The 16,589-nt window shown below is 35.3% G+C and overlaps 1 protein-coding gene across 1 annotated transcript in view; it reads right to left on the reverse strand.

The window, feature by feature from the left end:
* Window positions 1–8: 8 nt before the first annotated feature.
* Window positions 9–16,589, reverse strand: part of HEATR5B (HEAT repeat containing 5B) — a 49,326-nt gene continuing 32,745 nt past the window's right edge. The window contains 19 exon segments of the mRNA XM_032215097.1: window positions 9–3,269; window positions 4,252–4,437; window positions 4,440–4,464; window positions 5,358–5,377; window positions 5,380–5,470; window positions 5,472–5,509; window positions 6,115–6,339; window positions 7,434–7,626; window positions 7,629–7,697; window positions 7,946–7,950; window positions 8,670–8,826; window positions 9,533–9,660; window positions 10,349–10,377; window positions 10,379–10,506; window positions 10,508–10,554; window positions 10,557–10,598; window positions 12,356–12,527; window positions 12,529–12,597; window positions 16,011–16,190. Of these exon segments, the coding sequence (XP_032070988.1) occupies window positions 2,965–3,269; window positions 4,252–4,437; window positions 4,440–4,464; window positions 5,358–5,377; window positions 5,380–5,470; window positions 5,472–5,509; window positions 6,115–6,339; window positions 7,434–7,626; window positions 7,629–7,697; window positions 7,946–7,950; window positions 8,670–8,826; window positions 9,533–9,660; window positions 10,349–10,377; window positions 10,379–10,506; window positions 10,508–10,554; window positions 10,557–10,598; window positions 12,356–12,527; window positions 12,529–12,597; window positions 16,011–16,190 (2,109 nt within the window). The 3' untranslated portion in view covers window positions 9–2,964.

The following is a 16,589-nucleotide window of genomic DNA, read 5'->3' on the forward strand; positions in this document are numbered from 1 at the left end:
CAAAAATATGAAAATAAAACTGATCATGTTTATTACAAAATGTTATAGGTTTACAGCTTACAAAGAATTGAAGCATTTATGAGTTTTCTCATTGTTCTCCATGCCTTAGCCTCTCTTTCTGAGTTTTTTTTCTTCCAGGAACACTTCATATTAAAGTTCGGCAAAGAAAAGAAGGCAAAATAAATAAAACCTTGCACATTCATCTTTTTTCTTTTACAATTGGGTCATTCCAGCTTCATATATTGTTGCAACAAACTTGCCACTGTCGTGAATTTGGATTCTAAAACTAATTGAACAGTATGCAGATACCTATTTTGCATACTGAAGCTCAATCAGGGTAACCTTGGGCAGCCTATAAATCTAATAAACTGAATTGAATTGAATTGAACCTCAACTAACTTTTTGTATCAATAAAGACAGACTTTAAGGTTCTACAGTTGCAGGAATTAACTATGCAATGCTGGCAGGAAAGGAAAATAGGGATTTTAGAATGGCTATCACAATCCTTAGATTTTGAATATAATAGAAAATCTGGGGAAATCTCAAGTGTGTAGGACCTAAAAAGAAAAGTAGGGGAAAAATAGCCACACAAGACTAGAAAGATGTGGTTGACTACACACAAAAAGAATGGTAACTATTATTATTTCTCCCAAAGGAGACATTACAAAATAGTGATAGAAAGGGAAGTCAACCTTTTGAGCCTACTGTATTCATTGTCGTCTTATTTTGAAAATATAAATAGTAGGACTTGAATGTTAAACATGCCTTCAAATTTACAGAAAGATTGTTTCAGTTTCTTCTGAAACTTATAGATTGATCAAGAGCGTCTAAATTTTGCATACAGTTGCATTATGTAACAGTTTATTGTAATAAATAAAAAATTGAATGAATAATTACAGTGTTTCATTTATTACAACTCACATTCCTTAAAATGTAATAAGTAGTTATCAATATTAATTTCTAGCGGTTGAAAAATTCATAGTGACCATAAATATATACCTATTCTACTGCTTCCTTTTAGAGTAAGCGAAGTTGTATAAGCACCAAAAAATTAAGAAATATTAAATAAAAAATGTAAGGTATAACAGGAAAAATGGCAATTTTTTTCATTAAGTAGCCACTGTTTTCTTTTACAGACAAAACCAATTTTGTAATTTTTAAATATATGTTTTCTGTTGCAATTTGAATCTTACAATAGGTGGAAAGGAATTAGAGTGGGATATTCATATATGTCATGAAAATTGCTTTAAGGAACTTAATGATATGATCAAAAAGTATTAGATCAGCAGCCGTAGATCTACTCCAATCCCTGTTATGAATTACTCTCTTATTCTAGGAGTAGACACATAATATATATTATTTGCTGGTGCTTATATGCCATTCCAATTCAGCAACCTGTGAAATGAACTGTAACTATATTTTAGGGGGAGAATGGCTACTGTTAAACATAATTCTAGACCTACAGCCTTCCCGTCTTCCGTGATTTTTAGATATGTTGGTTTATACTTCATATACATTTTAGCAAGTTTAACCAACCTCCTGTTTGTACTCACCTTGTTAGTCTTTCCACTGTAAGTCACATAATGTTTTAGGGAGTTCAGCTTTGAGTTGACTTTTGCCATAAAAATAAAATTAAATAAAATCCTGGTCAGCCAGGTTTTCTCATGAAAATCATTCTGAGAATGCAAACACCATTTTTTTCAAACAGATAGCAATCTGTGAGAAGAGAACAATCCTGCCCTTCAGAAAAACGTGTCACTTAGAGGCCTGACCTCAAATAGCAGAGCTTCACAAACCAGACTGTTCTTAACCCCTGCATGAAAAGTCTGTTAAGGAGCAAATTAAATTGCAGAATGTTCAGACTATGAGCATTGTGTTGATAAAGACTGAATATATACATTCTTTAACTTAAAGACCATGCTCTAATATCAGAGTAAAATGAATCATCAGATCATGCTCCCCAATGAAGGCATTGATATCTGCTGAATTGTTTTTTAGACATAGAAATACGGTTCACAGTCCAAGGGCATTTACAAAATAAGTAGAGTAAATATCTTCTTTATCATTCAGTGCAGACTATTTTGTTATGCCTATACGTGGCAAAAAAACATTCACAAGTATCTGTTGGTTTATTACAAAATAGTACCCACTCCATACTTTATGAAGAAGATACAATTCAAAAGAAATTGAATGGCATTCTGTTATAACAGAAATTTTAATCGAGGGGGCGGGGGAGCGAATGAGAAAGATCTAACCATAATTTTATGGCTCTGCCTACAAATTATTCCTAATGCCGAGAGAAAATGTTTGTACACTAGGAGAACTAGATTGTCTCCTCTTCTCCAAATGTAAGCAATGGTTTAGTAAATGATCCTGTACTTTGGAGATCTTTATCTTTAATAACTAGATGCACTAAGGGAGTACATTCAGGTGCTTCATGTATAGTTGGATAAGAGCTAGTAGAAGCTACTGGAGAACCATATGCAAGACTGAAGTTTTTGCCATTTGTAATTTCATCTCAAATTGCTTTCACTGAAACATCCGATATACTGCAATGTGATCACAGCTATTGCTCCTTTTTAAAATGCTGGATAGGGAAGCAGTGTAGTTCACAAGATTCCACAGATAGTACCTATGGAAAATATATACCCAACTTTCATAATTAACAAGAACTCAATATTCTAAAAGAAAGACCAAAACTACATAAAACACATTGTTAAAGGAGATAGTTTAACACAACTTCAGATGGTCAATTTACTCCATTTCATAAAAAATCTATATACATCCAGATATCTTCTTTCTTGAAATGCGCAGATTTCAAACCATAATACAATAATTCCCTAGAAACATACATTGCTAATGCAGAGCCTATTGACAAACAATGAAAAATAGAGAATGAGATACAGCAGCACAGAAGGAATGATGTCTTCTTTGATGAGTGTTTTATGATTGTTCCAACAAGAATCAGAAAAAGCTAGTTTTAAGTTTAATTGTTGGCGTGGAATGTACTGTGGGTGGTGGTTGCCTGGCAGCTGCCTTTGCTTTGCTTGCCTGATTTGCTCGTACTGCAGTTTCCAGTCGTGCTTTCAGTTCAGGAGCTGCTCCCATTACTGTCTTAAATGCAAGAGGATAAAGGGGTCCAATGCGGGTGAGATCCTGGAGAGCAAATTCATGAAGTTCTTTTGATACCAGGGATGCAGAAGAGAATGCACTTTCATTCAGTAAATAAGATATGAGTGTAGGGACAAGAAGAGCAAGCAATTGTACTCCTGAGGGGGAAAAAAGAAATCAGTTAAAATAATTAAAATTCAAGAGGGACAATGTAGGATATCTTCAGCATGTGTAAGTTTTGATATATTACTGTTAGAAAATAAACACCACCAAAATAATGACAATACATTTGATAATATTTAAAAATTCCCAGCAGTAGAGAATAGAACAACTATTTTTAGGGCCTTCACATCATTCAGCAATGTACTCAGTTCTAGGCTAGAAAATATTCTCTAAAGTGCTTGGTTACTATGGGGACAGCTATAGAATAAAACTACATTTAGCAATATACTGAAGAGGAGGTGACTTTTATAGATATGCTATTTGAATCTATCACATGGGTAAGAATTAGAATATCATAATCTCATATCTCAGACTAGTTGCCACAGATAGATGCTTTCTCTGTGGAGAAGCTCTGTCTATGCATGTTGCCTTATTCCTTTTAATAAAAATATATATGCCTCGTTGTCTCATGCATTTGAAGACAAATATACCTATTTAAGTGAAAAGGTATATCTACCCATCTAACTATATGTCCATAGAAGGATGTTAATTTGTAAACATGATAACTTTTACATAGAAATTATTTATTAGAAATTCTAGGTTATAGGGCAGTAAACTGCAAACTAGAACATATCTTTTGCTGATTAAACTAATAGCATCTTAAAATCCAAAGGACATTTTTTTCCTCAAATAGCTCACAGAGCAGATGTTAGACATTAGAATGATCTAGCTCCAGTTAACTTTGTTTCCCAGAATTTTAATTGCTCTAGATGGCTCCAGTCAGAATATTGCACAATATCCTTGGAATATGACTGCCTTGAATTTAGAAAAGAGAGGTTAAGTGCTGTACTTAACCCAAATGTGTGATACAATGTGAAATATATTTAATCCATTGTTTTTCAAGAACACTTCAGCTTTTACTGCATGCTAATGTGCTCCAACAAGACAAGTATGGTAATTCTCAATCAAGGTACTTACTATTCTGCTCCTCACCAAGAGCAACCAGTGTTTCAAGTACTTTAATTCCCTCCTGGATTGCTAAGAGTTCTGTTTTGTTGTTTGGACGGTTTTTCTCCACACCTTTCAGTTTCTCAACCATTATTGGTGCCAGGGAATGTATATATGGGGTAGAGAGAGCACGGTTTGTGTGTTGAAATATAGAAGTAGAAGATGGTAACATTTGGCTTGAACCTAAGCGCAATATACAAATGTAGCTGGGTTAGTAAGAATTTGCCATTAAAATATCACATTCAGATAATGTTAAAAGAAAAAAGGCAAATAAAATTGTAACAATGGAGTCATATTTATTATCTAACTTGCAAACCTTTCCATTATAAAGGTTTTTTCTTTAGCTTATCTTCTAAGGGTCAAAAATTACATACTTCATTCATAACACATACAAGTCTAATCTCATTGGATTCAATCAAATCAAATACTTCTTTTTAAAACCCTAACTAATAGTAAAAAGAATTTTTGGAGAGATGATATAATATTCTGCCTATAAATACAGTCTATAAATAATACAAATACATATTCTCATCTAAAATATTCTATCCAATCCTTTTTCAACAACATGAATATTAATGCCTCAATGGAAGCAGAATGTTTATCAGATAAACCCTGGCTTGTTTTTTTTTTTTAAATACTAATCTGTCCTCTGGCATCTAATTTTATTAAACTATAAAAAATAAAATTCAGTTTTAATTTTTAAGGTAAGTATGTCAAGTTAACAAGCATCCACCAAATCTTATTTTTTTTAGTTTGCTTTGTTTTATTGTTTCATTTTATTTTATTCTAAATAAAATCATTCTAGGGCAGCAGCTAAGTTCTCATCACAACCGTGCACCAGAGCTTCAAAACAAATATGGGTTTCCTTCTGGAACAACAGGGTCCAAAATAGCATCTATTAGAACCTGTTAGTTCCAGAAGAAACCTGTATTTGTTTTTGAAGACGGATCAAATCCTGTAGGTCCTTTGGGAAGCAGCTGCAAAGAACTCAAGGCCAACAGAGAACAATCTGATCATGATATGGTCTGACACAAACATATATGTAAAATAATATGGATAAAAGCTAAATGACTTACCCAAGGATCAGATGAATTCATGCTGTTTTAAATCTGTTAATGCAGCCATTTTGCAATGCTTGCACTCCAATTATTTCAGTGCTTGCAGACCAAAGGAACAGTGTGATGGCAGTAAAGCATACTTATTTCATCTAAAGTAGGCTTGGAGGCTTCTGGGGGTGGGGTGGGGACCAAAGATGCAGAAAAACGTATACCAAATAGAGTTTGGGACAGGGAAATATAACTGCTATTTTCAAGAATGAAGATGCTGATAAATATGCAATGTTCCTGATTTCAAAAATAATATAATCTTTTAAGGATTCTATCCTTAAAAATCTATCCAAATATATTTTTGTGATTAAATAATAATCGTATAATGGAAATGAAAGCAGTCCTAAGACAGAACATATTTTGTTAACTTTGTGAAAAATCAACTTTGAATGAACTGAACTATGTGCACTTTTAAAAGAGACATTCTACAATACTTGCTGAATTTGATTCATTTGTCCAATTAATTACTCTTGCCTAATAAAAAGCAGAATTTCACATACTTGTGAATTCCTTCAGCATGTACAGAAAAATGAAACACTGTAGGCATTAAGGAAGATTCTGAACTCTGTTCCACCAAAAATGTGAATACAATGCTGTTTGATTTCCATACCTTTTTCTATAAATCTAAAACATGTGGCATAGTGACATAATTATACCAGATTCATTTCCTAATGCAAACCAGCTATCTTTGCTTCTTTTTACAAAAGAGTGATTGCATGAAAATTACCTGGCTGAGAGTATTCCAAGATGGAGGCTAGGGTGCTGCGGATAAGATTTGTCCACTGTTTATGAATATTCTCACTCATGGTCATTGGAAGGGTTACTATGTTTTTCAGTCCTTGAAGCGCTGCACCGACTGGTGGTAGGACCTGATTTCCCACAGTTTTTACAGCAGTATCTTTCAACACTTGTATAATTATAAAGAGGATAGTGGGCAATATAGTCATAGATCCTAAAACATAAACATAAATCAGATACTTTCAGAATGCACAAGAGGCATGATCAATGCCAGAAGCAAAGTATTCATTAATAACTACCTATCCTGGGCTCTTTGGTAAAAAATTCATCATTCATTCATTCATTCATTCATCATTCATTCATTTCATTCATTCATTCATTCGATTTGCTGATTACCCATCTCATCTAAGTGACTCTGGGCAGATCACAACAAGTAATCAACAATCCACTGACTTCCAAATGCTCTTCAAGGGCAGCCCCCTGTAAAGTGTATTACAGTATTTATTCAAGAATGTACCAGGGCATGAGTGACCTGTAAAGGTCCAGGAATAGGCGCAACTGGCATACAATGGAATGCTATAATGGCTCTGGCCATAGGTACCATCTGCTCTCTCAGCAGGAGGTATGAGTCAGGAAAACCTACATACAGTGCACTGAGTCTGTTTGAGGCGTGCCATCCTATGCAGTCTGATTTCAATGGGCATTGATGCACTTGCCAACAACTCCTTAACTAACTATGTATTTTGTCTGAGATTATTCAGGAATGCTGGATGTGTTTGATTTAGGGAAGAGTGCTAACCTAATGTGGTTATGCAGGCACTTATACAGACCAATGAGATGATTAGTCCTGTTAAATATTAACCAATGAAGAAATACAGGAAAGCACACACGACAAAAAATGCACATAAAAATATGCCATGGAGAAGTAGTTGTAGGAGGTGAATGTGATAATGCCTTTTTAAAGGGTAACAAAGATTGTTCTAAAAAAGGAAATGTCAGAAACAGAAATTTAGGGACTCTTAAAAAGAGAAGAAAAACTTAAGCCTATTCAAATGTCTCAAAGGCTCATAACAAAGAATAAACACATCTTAATTTTTTTTTAGATTTTTATGCTTGTTTTTGTCACTCTATCACCAAGCAACGTTCTGTCCATTATTAAGTGTCACTTCTTGAACTTCTGCTGCCTCTTTAAATACTCTCCATGCACTTTCTTTTGTTTAAATTTGGGTTTTATAAAAAAAAATCCACTGAGAATTAACATTTTGTGGAACCCACTGATTAAATTTTGAGAAAGATCTATTATACTACCAGCTGGGGAACAAAGAGTGGGTAGATCAGACAGGATGGCAACGGTGGCAGCCACGAGACGAGCACTTTCTTCTGAGAGCTGGATTCTGTTGAAGGAATGACTTGGAGAATCTGACATTTTTGTGCTCAGATGTGGCATGTGTCGCACAAGGATAAACATTAGCAGTTCCATAGCAGCAAATACAAGAGATTTTTCCCTGGCACAAGACCACCGCTGTCTCCTCCTTCGCCCAGCCCACCATTACTGTCTTTTGCATCTTCTTCCTCTACAAAGACAAAAAAAAATGGAAGTAATAATATGAAATTCATGGCAGACATTTTAGAAAATGCCACCAACTGTAATGTTAAAACCTTAAGTTTAAATGAAGCAATCAACTGAAACTCATTAGTAGTCAAAAGGTTTATAGATTGCAGTTGTTTTCTATTTTTTTATAGGAACTAATGAAAACAGGATGAGATATCACAGAAGATATGCTACTATTGAAATTTAAAAAATGAGATGGTATGAATACATTCCCTTTTAAATCAGCAAGAGATAAACACTATGCGACCAGACATTTTTTCTTTGCTTCTATCATAAATGCAATCAGTGCATATCAAATTATTCCATTAAGAAAAGCTTTTTATTCTTATTTCTCTACAAATTAAAAACAAGCACACTAACTAAAAAATACACACAAACCTGCACACACAAAGTTAAATGTGACAGATTGATTTTATTTTCTGACAAAAGGACAATAAAATTGTTTCAACATTTGAAACTGTTTTTTCTTATAGTTTGCATGGTAATTCACCTCATACCAACGAAGTTAAAAACATATAGGATACAAAAATCATGAGAGGACATCAGGCTTATAACTTGGCACTGATCTGTTTTTTTTCTAACTTTCTTTTTGCTCTTTGTTTCAATTTATTTTACATTTGAACTTATGTATAGCTGCCTATTTAAAATCTATATTTTAATTAGCTGTGATACGCAAGTCCAAATAATTTTAAAAGGTCATACATAAAGTATATTGCAGCTGTTCAGGGCAAAAAGTATTTTATTAAAGATATTTCTTTTTTAACCTGCTAATATACCTGGACCTATTGTAACTATTTTGTAAATTCAAAAATGAACATCCAGGACCAGGGCAGACATTGGTCAGTTAAGCCAATTCATAAGTCAAGAAGACGTTTTACATAGCTTGTCTCATTATTTCTCTAATCTGGACATCTGTAGCATGAAAAACAAACAAGTATTTCTTACTCAATGTATTTCTTTTTCTTGTAAATGATCCTGAGCGGCTCTTATGATCTGTTGCACAACTTCTGTAACTAAGAGTTGAACTGATGGAGGATTGCAGGTCAACAAGAGTCGATGGAGCACGCTCAAAAGTTCGACACCAAGTAGCTTAAAAAATTAATTGTAAGCATAGTTTCAAAAAATGACATTTGCAATATTCTATCCCATTTTTAAAAAATACATTTTTATTAGTTTATCAAAGTATAAAATATGAGAATTTTTAAAAAGTAATAGAAAACTCAGTCGGGGGAGTGGGAAAAGAAATATGGAGTAAAGAGTGGAGGGGAGGGAATAAAAAGGCACCGACTTCCAACTCTCTTTAAACACAGTAGACGTTAACAACATTACAACCTGAACTTTTCACTTTTATACAATAATATATCTAATCAGCAAAAACAAAATCAAAGTTTCATTTTTTTCCCATTGTAAGCACAAAATCCAGATGCAATTTCCAAACAGAAACAAAAATTAAATATATTCTCTTCTTTAAATAAAAGAATCAATTGAACCATCTCTGCTTCTCCTTGCTGTGGGGATATGTATATAATTCAGTTTACTCTTTTATCTTTAGCCATTACTTTTCATTGTTTTTTTTTAAGGTCTTGGTTAGCATTTTATTGTTAAAGGTCCAAAATAATGACTTGTTATTTGACTACATTTCTTTCTTAATAGCTATTAATAAGAACAATAAGGAAAGACATCTACCTAAACAATTCCGGCCCATGATAATTCATTTTCCTTTAATTTCATTTTCAAATAATCTGTTTCAATTTTCTGCATACTTAATGGACTATATCATTTATCTGCAACATACCTGATCTTCTGCAATATGGGTTCTAGCACAAGAGGAATCAAGTAAAGTGTGCACTGCTTGCAAACAGGACATAACATGTTCGACAGGCTCTTCTGGTCGAGGAGAACATAGAAACTGTATGCTAACACCTGGGGAGCAAATATACTTTAAGTTTATAAGTAGTCAAGTAGTATTTTGCAGAGTTTAAGAGCTAGATGAAGTATGGGTCCTAATAGTTTTACATGCAGAAGCTGTATACTAATTCTTGAGTTTTTAGTTTCAGCAAGTGTTTCACACACCACAAAGAGATCTGGGTATTCTTGAAACTAGTATGGTTCTGCCATATACCATATACTGGTATATACTGCCATATACCTAAAAATAATCTGTTATTTGGTAATGTGTGATAAAACATGGATACAACAGGTAGTCCTCAACTTACAACAGTTCACTCAGTGACTGTTCAATGATACAACAACAATGAAAAAGTGATTTATGATTACTGTTCACATTTATGACCGTTGCAGCATCCCCATGGTCACATGATTTACCTTTGGATGCTTGACAACTGACTCACATTGATGACAGCTGTAGCGTCCCGGGGTCATGGGGTTGCACTTTTTGCAACCTTCTGACAAGTAAAGTCAATGGGGAAATCAGATCACTTAACTGTGTTATTAATCAACAACTGCAGTGATTCACTTAACAAATGTGGCAAGGGTAAGTCATAAAATGGCGGTAAACCTCACTTACAAATTTTTCACTAGCAACACTAAATTTTGGGCTCAATTGTGATGTGTAAGTTGTACATATTTTGTATAGACTGCAAAGCATTACCTAAAATCAAATGCATTCTCTCTTTATTATTCTTGCAAAGTTTTGGTGGAAGGTGAAGTTTTCTGACGCTGGATTTAACCTAATGGGTGTTGGCATGCTTTTGTGGAGGTGTTGCTGCTGAGGCATCTCTGTTGTTCACAGGCATTAAACCCTGTACCTGTTGAGCCATAGTGCAACTGCATGTAAAATTGGGGTCCATGAATTCGATAATGCAGTCTAGCTGTATCAATAGCTCAGGACGTGTAAAATGCTCACATGTAAAGGAATCATAATGCATTTTTAAAGGGATAGAGACAATAACAATTATAGATCATTTTAATACATGTTGTAATATATCCATCAAGACACAGAGACACCTGATCTCTCTTGTCTGGATTTAGAAGACAAACAGAACTGGACCCTCCCTGTTTCTTGGATGGGAGATATTTATGAATATCAAGCTTATAAGTACCACGAGCTATCAAAAAATACCCTGGAAGGCAGCAGTGGGAAATCACTACATATCACACTATTCTCAAGAAATCTACACAGTTTCTTTTTTTTTATTATATTATAAATTTTTATTAACCATTTCCATAAGATATACTCACATGTAAATTATTACCTAGACAATATCATGTTATAAGAGAGGACAAATACATGTGCAATCATCTTGCTTTAAAATCAAGCCTAGTATTACTTCCCCTCCCACCCTCCCCCCCGAGCCCCCACAACCTACTACCCCCCCGACTTCCCAGAACCCGTACACGGCATAGATATTTACAACCACAGTCTAAGATATATTGATAAAAATAAAGTAAGAAGTTAATAACATTCTTTACATTGAACTTAGCTCATCCTTGCTAAACTAACTTTAGACAATTTAAATCATTCTAATCTTAAGCATAGGCTATGAGAAATCTACACAGTTCTGTGACTCATGCCAAAATCAAGGGGATTTTTACAGGTGGGTTCCCCCTTCCCTGTGTGGTTCCCACACCCACTTTAGATAATCAGAGATTTCAGCATATATGTAAATATTTTCTCTGAGTCACTCCAGTCACCAAAGTCTCCAACTAGCTTTTGTGTGGCAGCTTTCTCCTCAAAAGTATCTTGCTTGGTTGGTAACAGAGTGACTTCCCTTTTCACACCACCTGGCTTATGCTGGTTTGTGTAGCTCTGTCACAATCTCAATCCAATTATTGGAAGCTGGCTCTCCAGTTTCGTCAAGATGCGAACGAGGACAGCACGAGTCCAAACAGTGTTAACTGTGAGCCATCTACAAACTGCACCAGCATCCAGTGGAGCATGGATTGTGCCAATGGCTTGCAACTGTTGCCTGCAGGTGATGGCGCCAAATTCTCAATTGCAACAGTGGATAGTTGTTTACAGACCTCTCAAGCTTGCTCTGATGCTAAGTGGTTTGCCAGCAACCAGCAGACAACTCAAGCAGTCCCTTTACTGAGATGTGAGAGACCGATTTGGAATGAAGAAGCGGAGATGGCCATGAGGCACAAATGAGGGCGAATGAGCAGTTTCCAAAGAAAAGGCCTACGGATCACCAACAAAAAAGCCAGACGAAGCCCCACAACCTAGCAAGTTTTCACTGTGACTAAGTAAGACAAATACAAGTACATTACAAAAAAAAACGCTACGAGAAGAAGTCTTGTGGCAAGAAGTGGATGATCAAAGGCTCTAATTAAGTGGTGGCTTGATGTCCAGTTATCCATCCTTTACATTGGAACAGCTTTCTAAATGTAAGCATTTTTGGATGGCTACTAATACATCTTTGGCAAATAACACAGTAGTGATATAACACACATATCTCTAGCTTATATAAAGACAGAATTCATGGCAATAGCTGCTTAATATGATTCCAGTACATAATAACCAATTGTTCAAAATTATCAGAAATGTTGAAATATTGGTATCACTATGTTTCCCAAACCTGCTTCATGCATGAGGACTTGATGATTAAGGGACGACTAAAATGAATTTCAACGGATTCTGAATAAAATTTATGCTTACCGTCTGGAGGAAGCTGACTTGCAAATTCAGCTGGTAATGTCAAAAGGGCATAGTCTTTGAGGGCAGCTAACCAGAGACGGCTAAGAGTGGGCAACTCTGGTTGAACAAGGGTTATCAGGACTATTGGTGGCAGCACATCTACTGAGCCATAATCGTCATCGTCATCATCTCCCTCCATTTTTTGCTGCTTTCTTTGGTTTGGTCTCTGCTTCTTTTTTAATCTTCATAGCTACAACATATACCTTTAGGTAAAGCACATACAACATATCACTAAGTGTGTAGAGAATATAAAATATGACTTACATATCATTAATAGAGTACATGCTGAATTCTGTTTACTTTAAAAAGAGAATTTAGGTGGTGATCTGAATTGGTTTAACTGGTACCATTATATACACTCACTGTAAAGAAAGTATTTAAATATAATTGAATAACAGGAAAATTTTAGTAATCACATTTTTCAGACAAATTACAAATCCTCTGATATTCATTCTCACCACAATCCAGGAAAATAGCTCATTATTTTGACTGTTTTGCATTCAGAGAAGAGGCTGAGAGAAGAATGTCACCTAAGATCAGCCAGCAAGTCTGTACCTGCAATGCATTTCATTTTAAAACTTTGCATACCATGTCATGCTAGCTCCCAATTATTGTGTTTTATATATGCATTATGGAAGTATTTTTCAATTTAATTTAAAGGCTTGGCAACCATAAAGTTAAAAAAAAAACCTTTCAAAATAGCTGTATTAGACATTTTAAATGAAAATGTATAAAAGAAAATTCTAAAAGAGCTTAGGATTTTGATAGGATCTCTACATTATACCATAACATACTTTATAGAAAAGCAGGAGTCTCCCCTGCCACTGCTGTATTTTTTCTTAATTATCAAGTTCTCCAGCGGGGGATCAAATTTTAAAGGATCAGCATGAAGATAAATTAAATTCAAACCTAAGTGTAGAGGACAACAGACTGGAAGTTTACAGAACCAGAATTAACTGAAAAAATCAGTAACCAATTCTTCATTGCAATCTCTATAACACATAGAGTACAGGTGATTAGCATGTTAATATAATCTGGGGAAGTGAAGTGAAATACAGGACCCAGGCTAGCTTTCAGAAGCTGTGTATCCAATGGATAGTGCCTGATAACATGGGTGATTTCAATTAAAAGGGGAAAGGTAGATATCAGGCAACATTATACTTTTCCAAAACCATTTAAGATCAACAGCAGAATAGGATATTAGCTAGATCATAATGAAGTCTGGCAATGGATGTGAGTCATTTAACAAAATGTTAGAAATAAAATGAAATACTTTTCCTGCAACTAAATTATCAAAGTGACCACCTTATAGAGGCTATAAATTCTAAGAAACACAAGATGCCATATAAGTATAATCTTTATTGTCATTGTATTTAAATACAATGAAATTGGTTATATAGTCCATTCAGGATCAAAAATCTGGGAAGGACATCTCAATAGGCTTTGAAAAAACAGGGCACAAATTCAGACTTGTCTTTGAATCCCCCAAAAAATCTTTGCATAAACAACAATCTTGTCCTTATGAGAAAAAAAAAGCAAATAGGGCCCATCTGAATGAAGGACATAGAAAAAATGTTATGCTAAGCTCTGTCATGCAGTGTCAGAAAATGAAAAGGCATATTCTGGAGTTTAACAAGCAATACCAACATGGATAACACTGGATAGTTTTAAGCAGAGGAATAGAAGGAGAAACTATGGAGAAACAAGTTTGATAAAACGTTTTCAAAACTGTTTTATAATTGATTGAAGAAAAAACAGTAAAGCTATCCATTAGGGCTATTGAAATCGCCAGAGAATTGATCCTTAGCTGAAAGACCAAAACTCAATTCATAAATTTGAAAGTGGTCACATCTAAATGGTCAATCAAATTGTGGTATTCAGATCTGGTCTAGTTGAGACACAAATATTTTATTCAGATTTATTTATTTGTATCCAACCTTTATTATTTTTACATATAACTCAAGGAGGCGAACGTATCCAGCACCCTTCCTCCTCCCTTTTCCCCCACAACAACAACCCTGTGAGGTGAGTTGGTCTAAGAGAGAGTGACTGACCCAAGGTCACTCGCTGGCTTTCATGGTTAAGATGGACTAGAATTTACGGTTCCCTGTTTTCTAGCCTGGTGCCTTAACCACTAGACCAAACTGGCAATAGAAAAAGTTGATGGCACCCTGATTAAGATGATCTTGCAGCATCTATAGGATAGCATGAGATTTGCCATGAATGATTCTGGGAACATCCACAGAATCCATAAAAACAGAGCAAATAAATACATGAAACTTTGGAGACACTGGAACTAGAACTTATTTTCTAAAGATTAATAACCAAAGCCACTTCTGCTGAAGCAGGGGAGAATAATTGTTGACGTAGATGGTGCAGAGCTTATTATTGATTATGTACTATTATGTGCCATATTATTAGGGTACTCCAGTAAGAGAAGCAGATGGCTAGGACAAACAATGACGGTTCCATTTGTGTATTGCCACTGCCTCAAGAAGCCAACCAGTATATTGCCTTATTTTACCATAAAAGTGTGCACAGCTGCTATAAAAGAAGGCACAAAATGACATATAGTCCCTAGGTTCTAGGAAACTGCACCAACATGCAAGTTATCACTTAGAGTGATCTTACTGTTGTCTGGATGAGACCTATCTGTAGTGCCTATCAAAATTCCAGTAATGGGAGCAAACTCTGCATGAATGATGGTATCTTGAGAAAAGACTGAGCTATTTCAAAATATCTGCTGTTCCTGGAAGCACATGCCAGATAGCTAGAAGGCTCAAACCTACCCTGGTCGAGATAAACAAGCTGAAAAGTAAGAGCCATATCAATTCTAACAGTGTGAAACATGTTGACGTTATAGTAGCTTGTTTTGCTCTGTCAACATAACAGTTTATGCAGTTTAAATCTGAAAGTTATTTTCACCATATTTCCTACATTTTAATGGTGTTTTTGGCCTTGCGGTTTTGAGCTGTGTAGTAGGCTGCTTGTTGATCGTTGACATAATTGACATTTCTGCCTTAAGAAATATTGACTCCTAATGTAAAGTCACATTGGAGACTAATCATTGACCAGCTGGGCATCTGGAGAAATAGAAGATGAAGCTGGTACCTCTTGTTGAAGCAAATTAGAAGAGAAGCAGGAACTTTTAAATTGAGGGAGCTAATACAGAACCTATGTGTGAATCACAACAGCCACAACTATAAGCAATAATTGTTCTTTCTCTGCCATCTCAAATACCACTATCACTATTTCAGAGTGTTACACAACTCTATGGAACAGGCTCAGAACTGGAATTGAGTACTGCTAGGAAGAAGAGAACTGATGGTGATTTCTGCCTCTCCCATTCTGCCAGTGGAAGTACTCAGCTAGGCTGAATATCTTCCAAGTAACACTCAAGTAATTGTTTTAAGCTTAAAACCTAAAAAAAAAGATGTTGCTTATAATAGGAGCAAGCAAGTGTGATTTTGTTAATTAGCTAATTTTGGCTGCATTTCTAGGCTATGAAATTGAGAGAGGTACAGCAGGAAACTACAGAGTATTGCACTGAATCATCCTTCATTCCACAGGAAAGCTAGAATAACGAATTGCTAGATGGTAATTGCTAAACATTTACCTCTGCCCAGGCTTTGAGGACTGCCAGTTTTTCCATCGTAGTGGCACTCTCCCTATACAGCTGGCTGGAAGACCCTTTTCCGGTTTGTACTTTGTCCAAAGAAGAGACAAGAAGGTTGTGAACACGACGGAGGTCATTAAGGTCACTTACTACGCCACTTCCAATCCAAGCACTGCATACCTAAAAATCAATGAAAGCATGGATCCAATACATATCAGTTCAAGTCCCATCTCAGCAAAAGACAGGCTGAAATAAAAGAAAGGAGGATAAATTTTCTAGGAGAGATTAATACAAATAATTATCCCCTGCCTTTTAAAAAATCAAAAGAATACCCCGCACACCAAAATGGGAAAATCCCTATGTACATATTTGAAAAACCTTCAAGATAGTTAAATAGCATGATGATGCAGACCAGTGGTGTGTTGCCAATTTTTTTACTACCGGTTTGGGTGTACTCCCGCGCTCACTTTCATGACACTTCTGCGTGTATGCAGAATTGTCTGGGCAGATGTGTGGAGCCTCCCGCAGCCGCTACTACTTGTTCATCCAATTTGGGCCAAATGAGGAACAACCCACCTC

Source organism: Thamnophis elegans, chromosome 4, assembly GCF_009769535.1.
Source record: "Thamnophis elegans isolate rThaEle1 chromosome 4, rThaEle1.pri, whole genome shotgun sequence".
In the NCBI taxonomy this organism is placed as follows: Eukaryota; Metazoa; Chordata; class Lepidosauria; order Squamata; family Colubridae; genus Thamnophis; species Thamnophis elegans.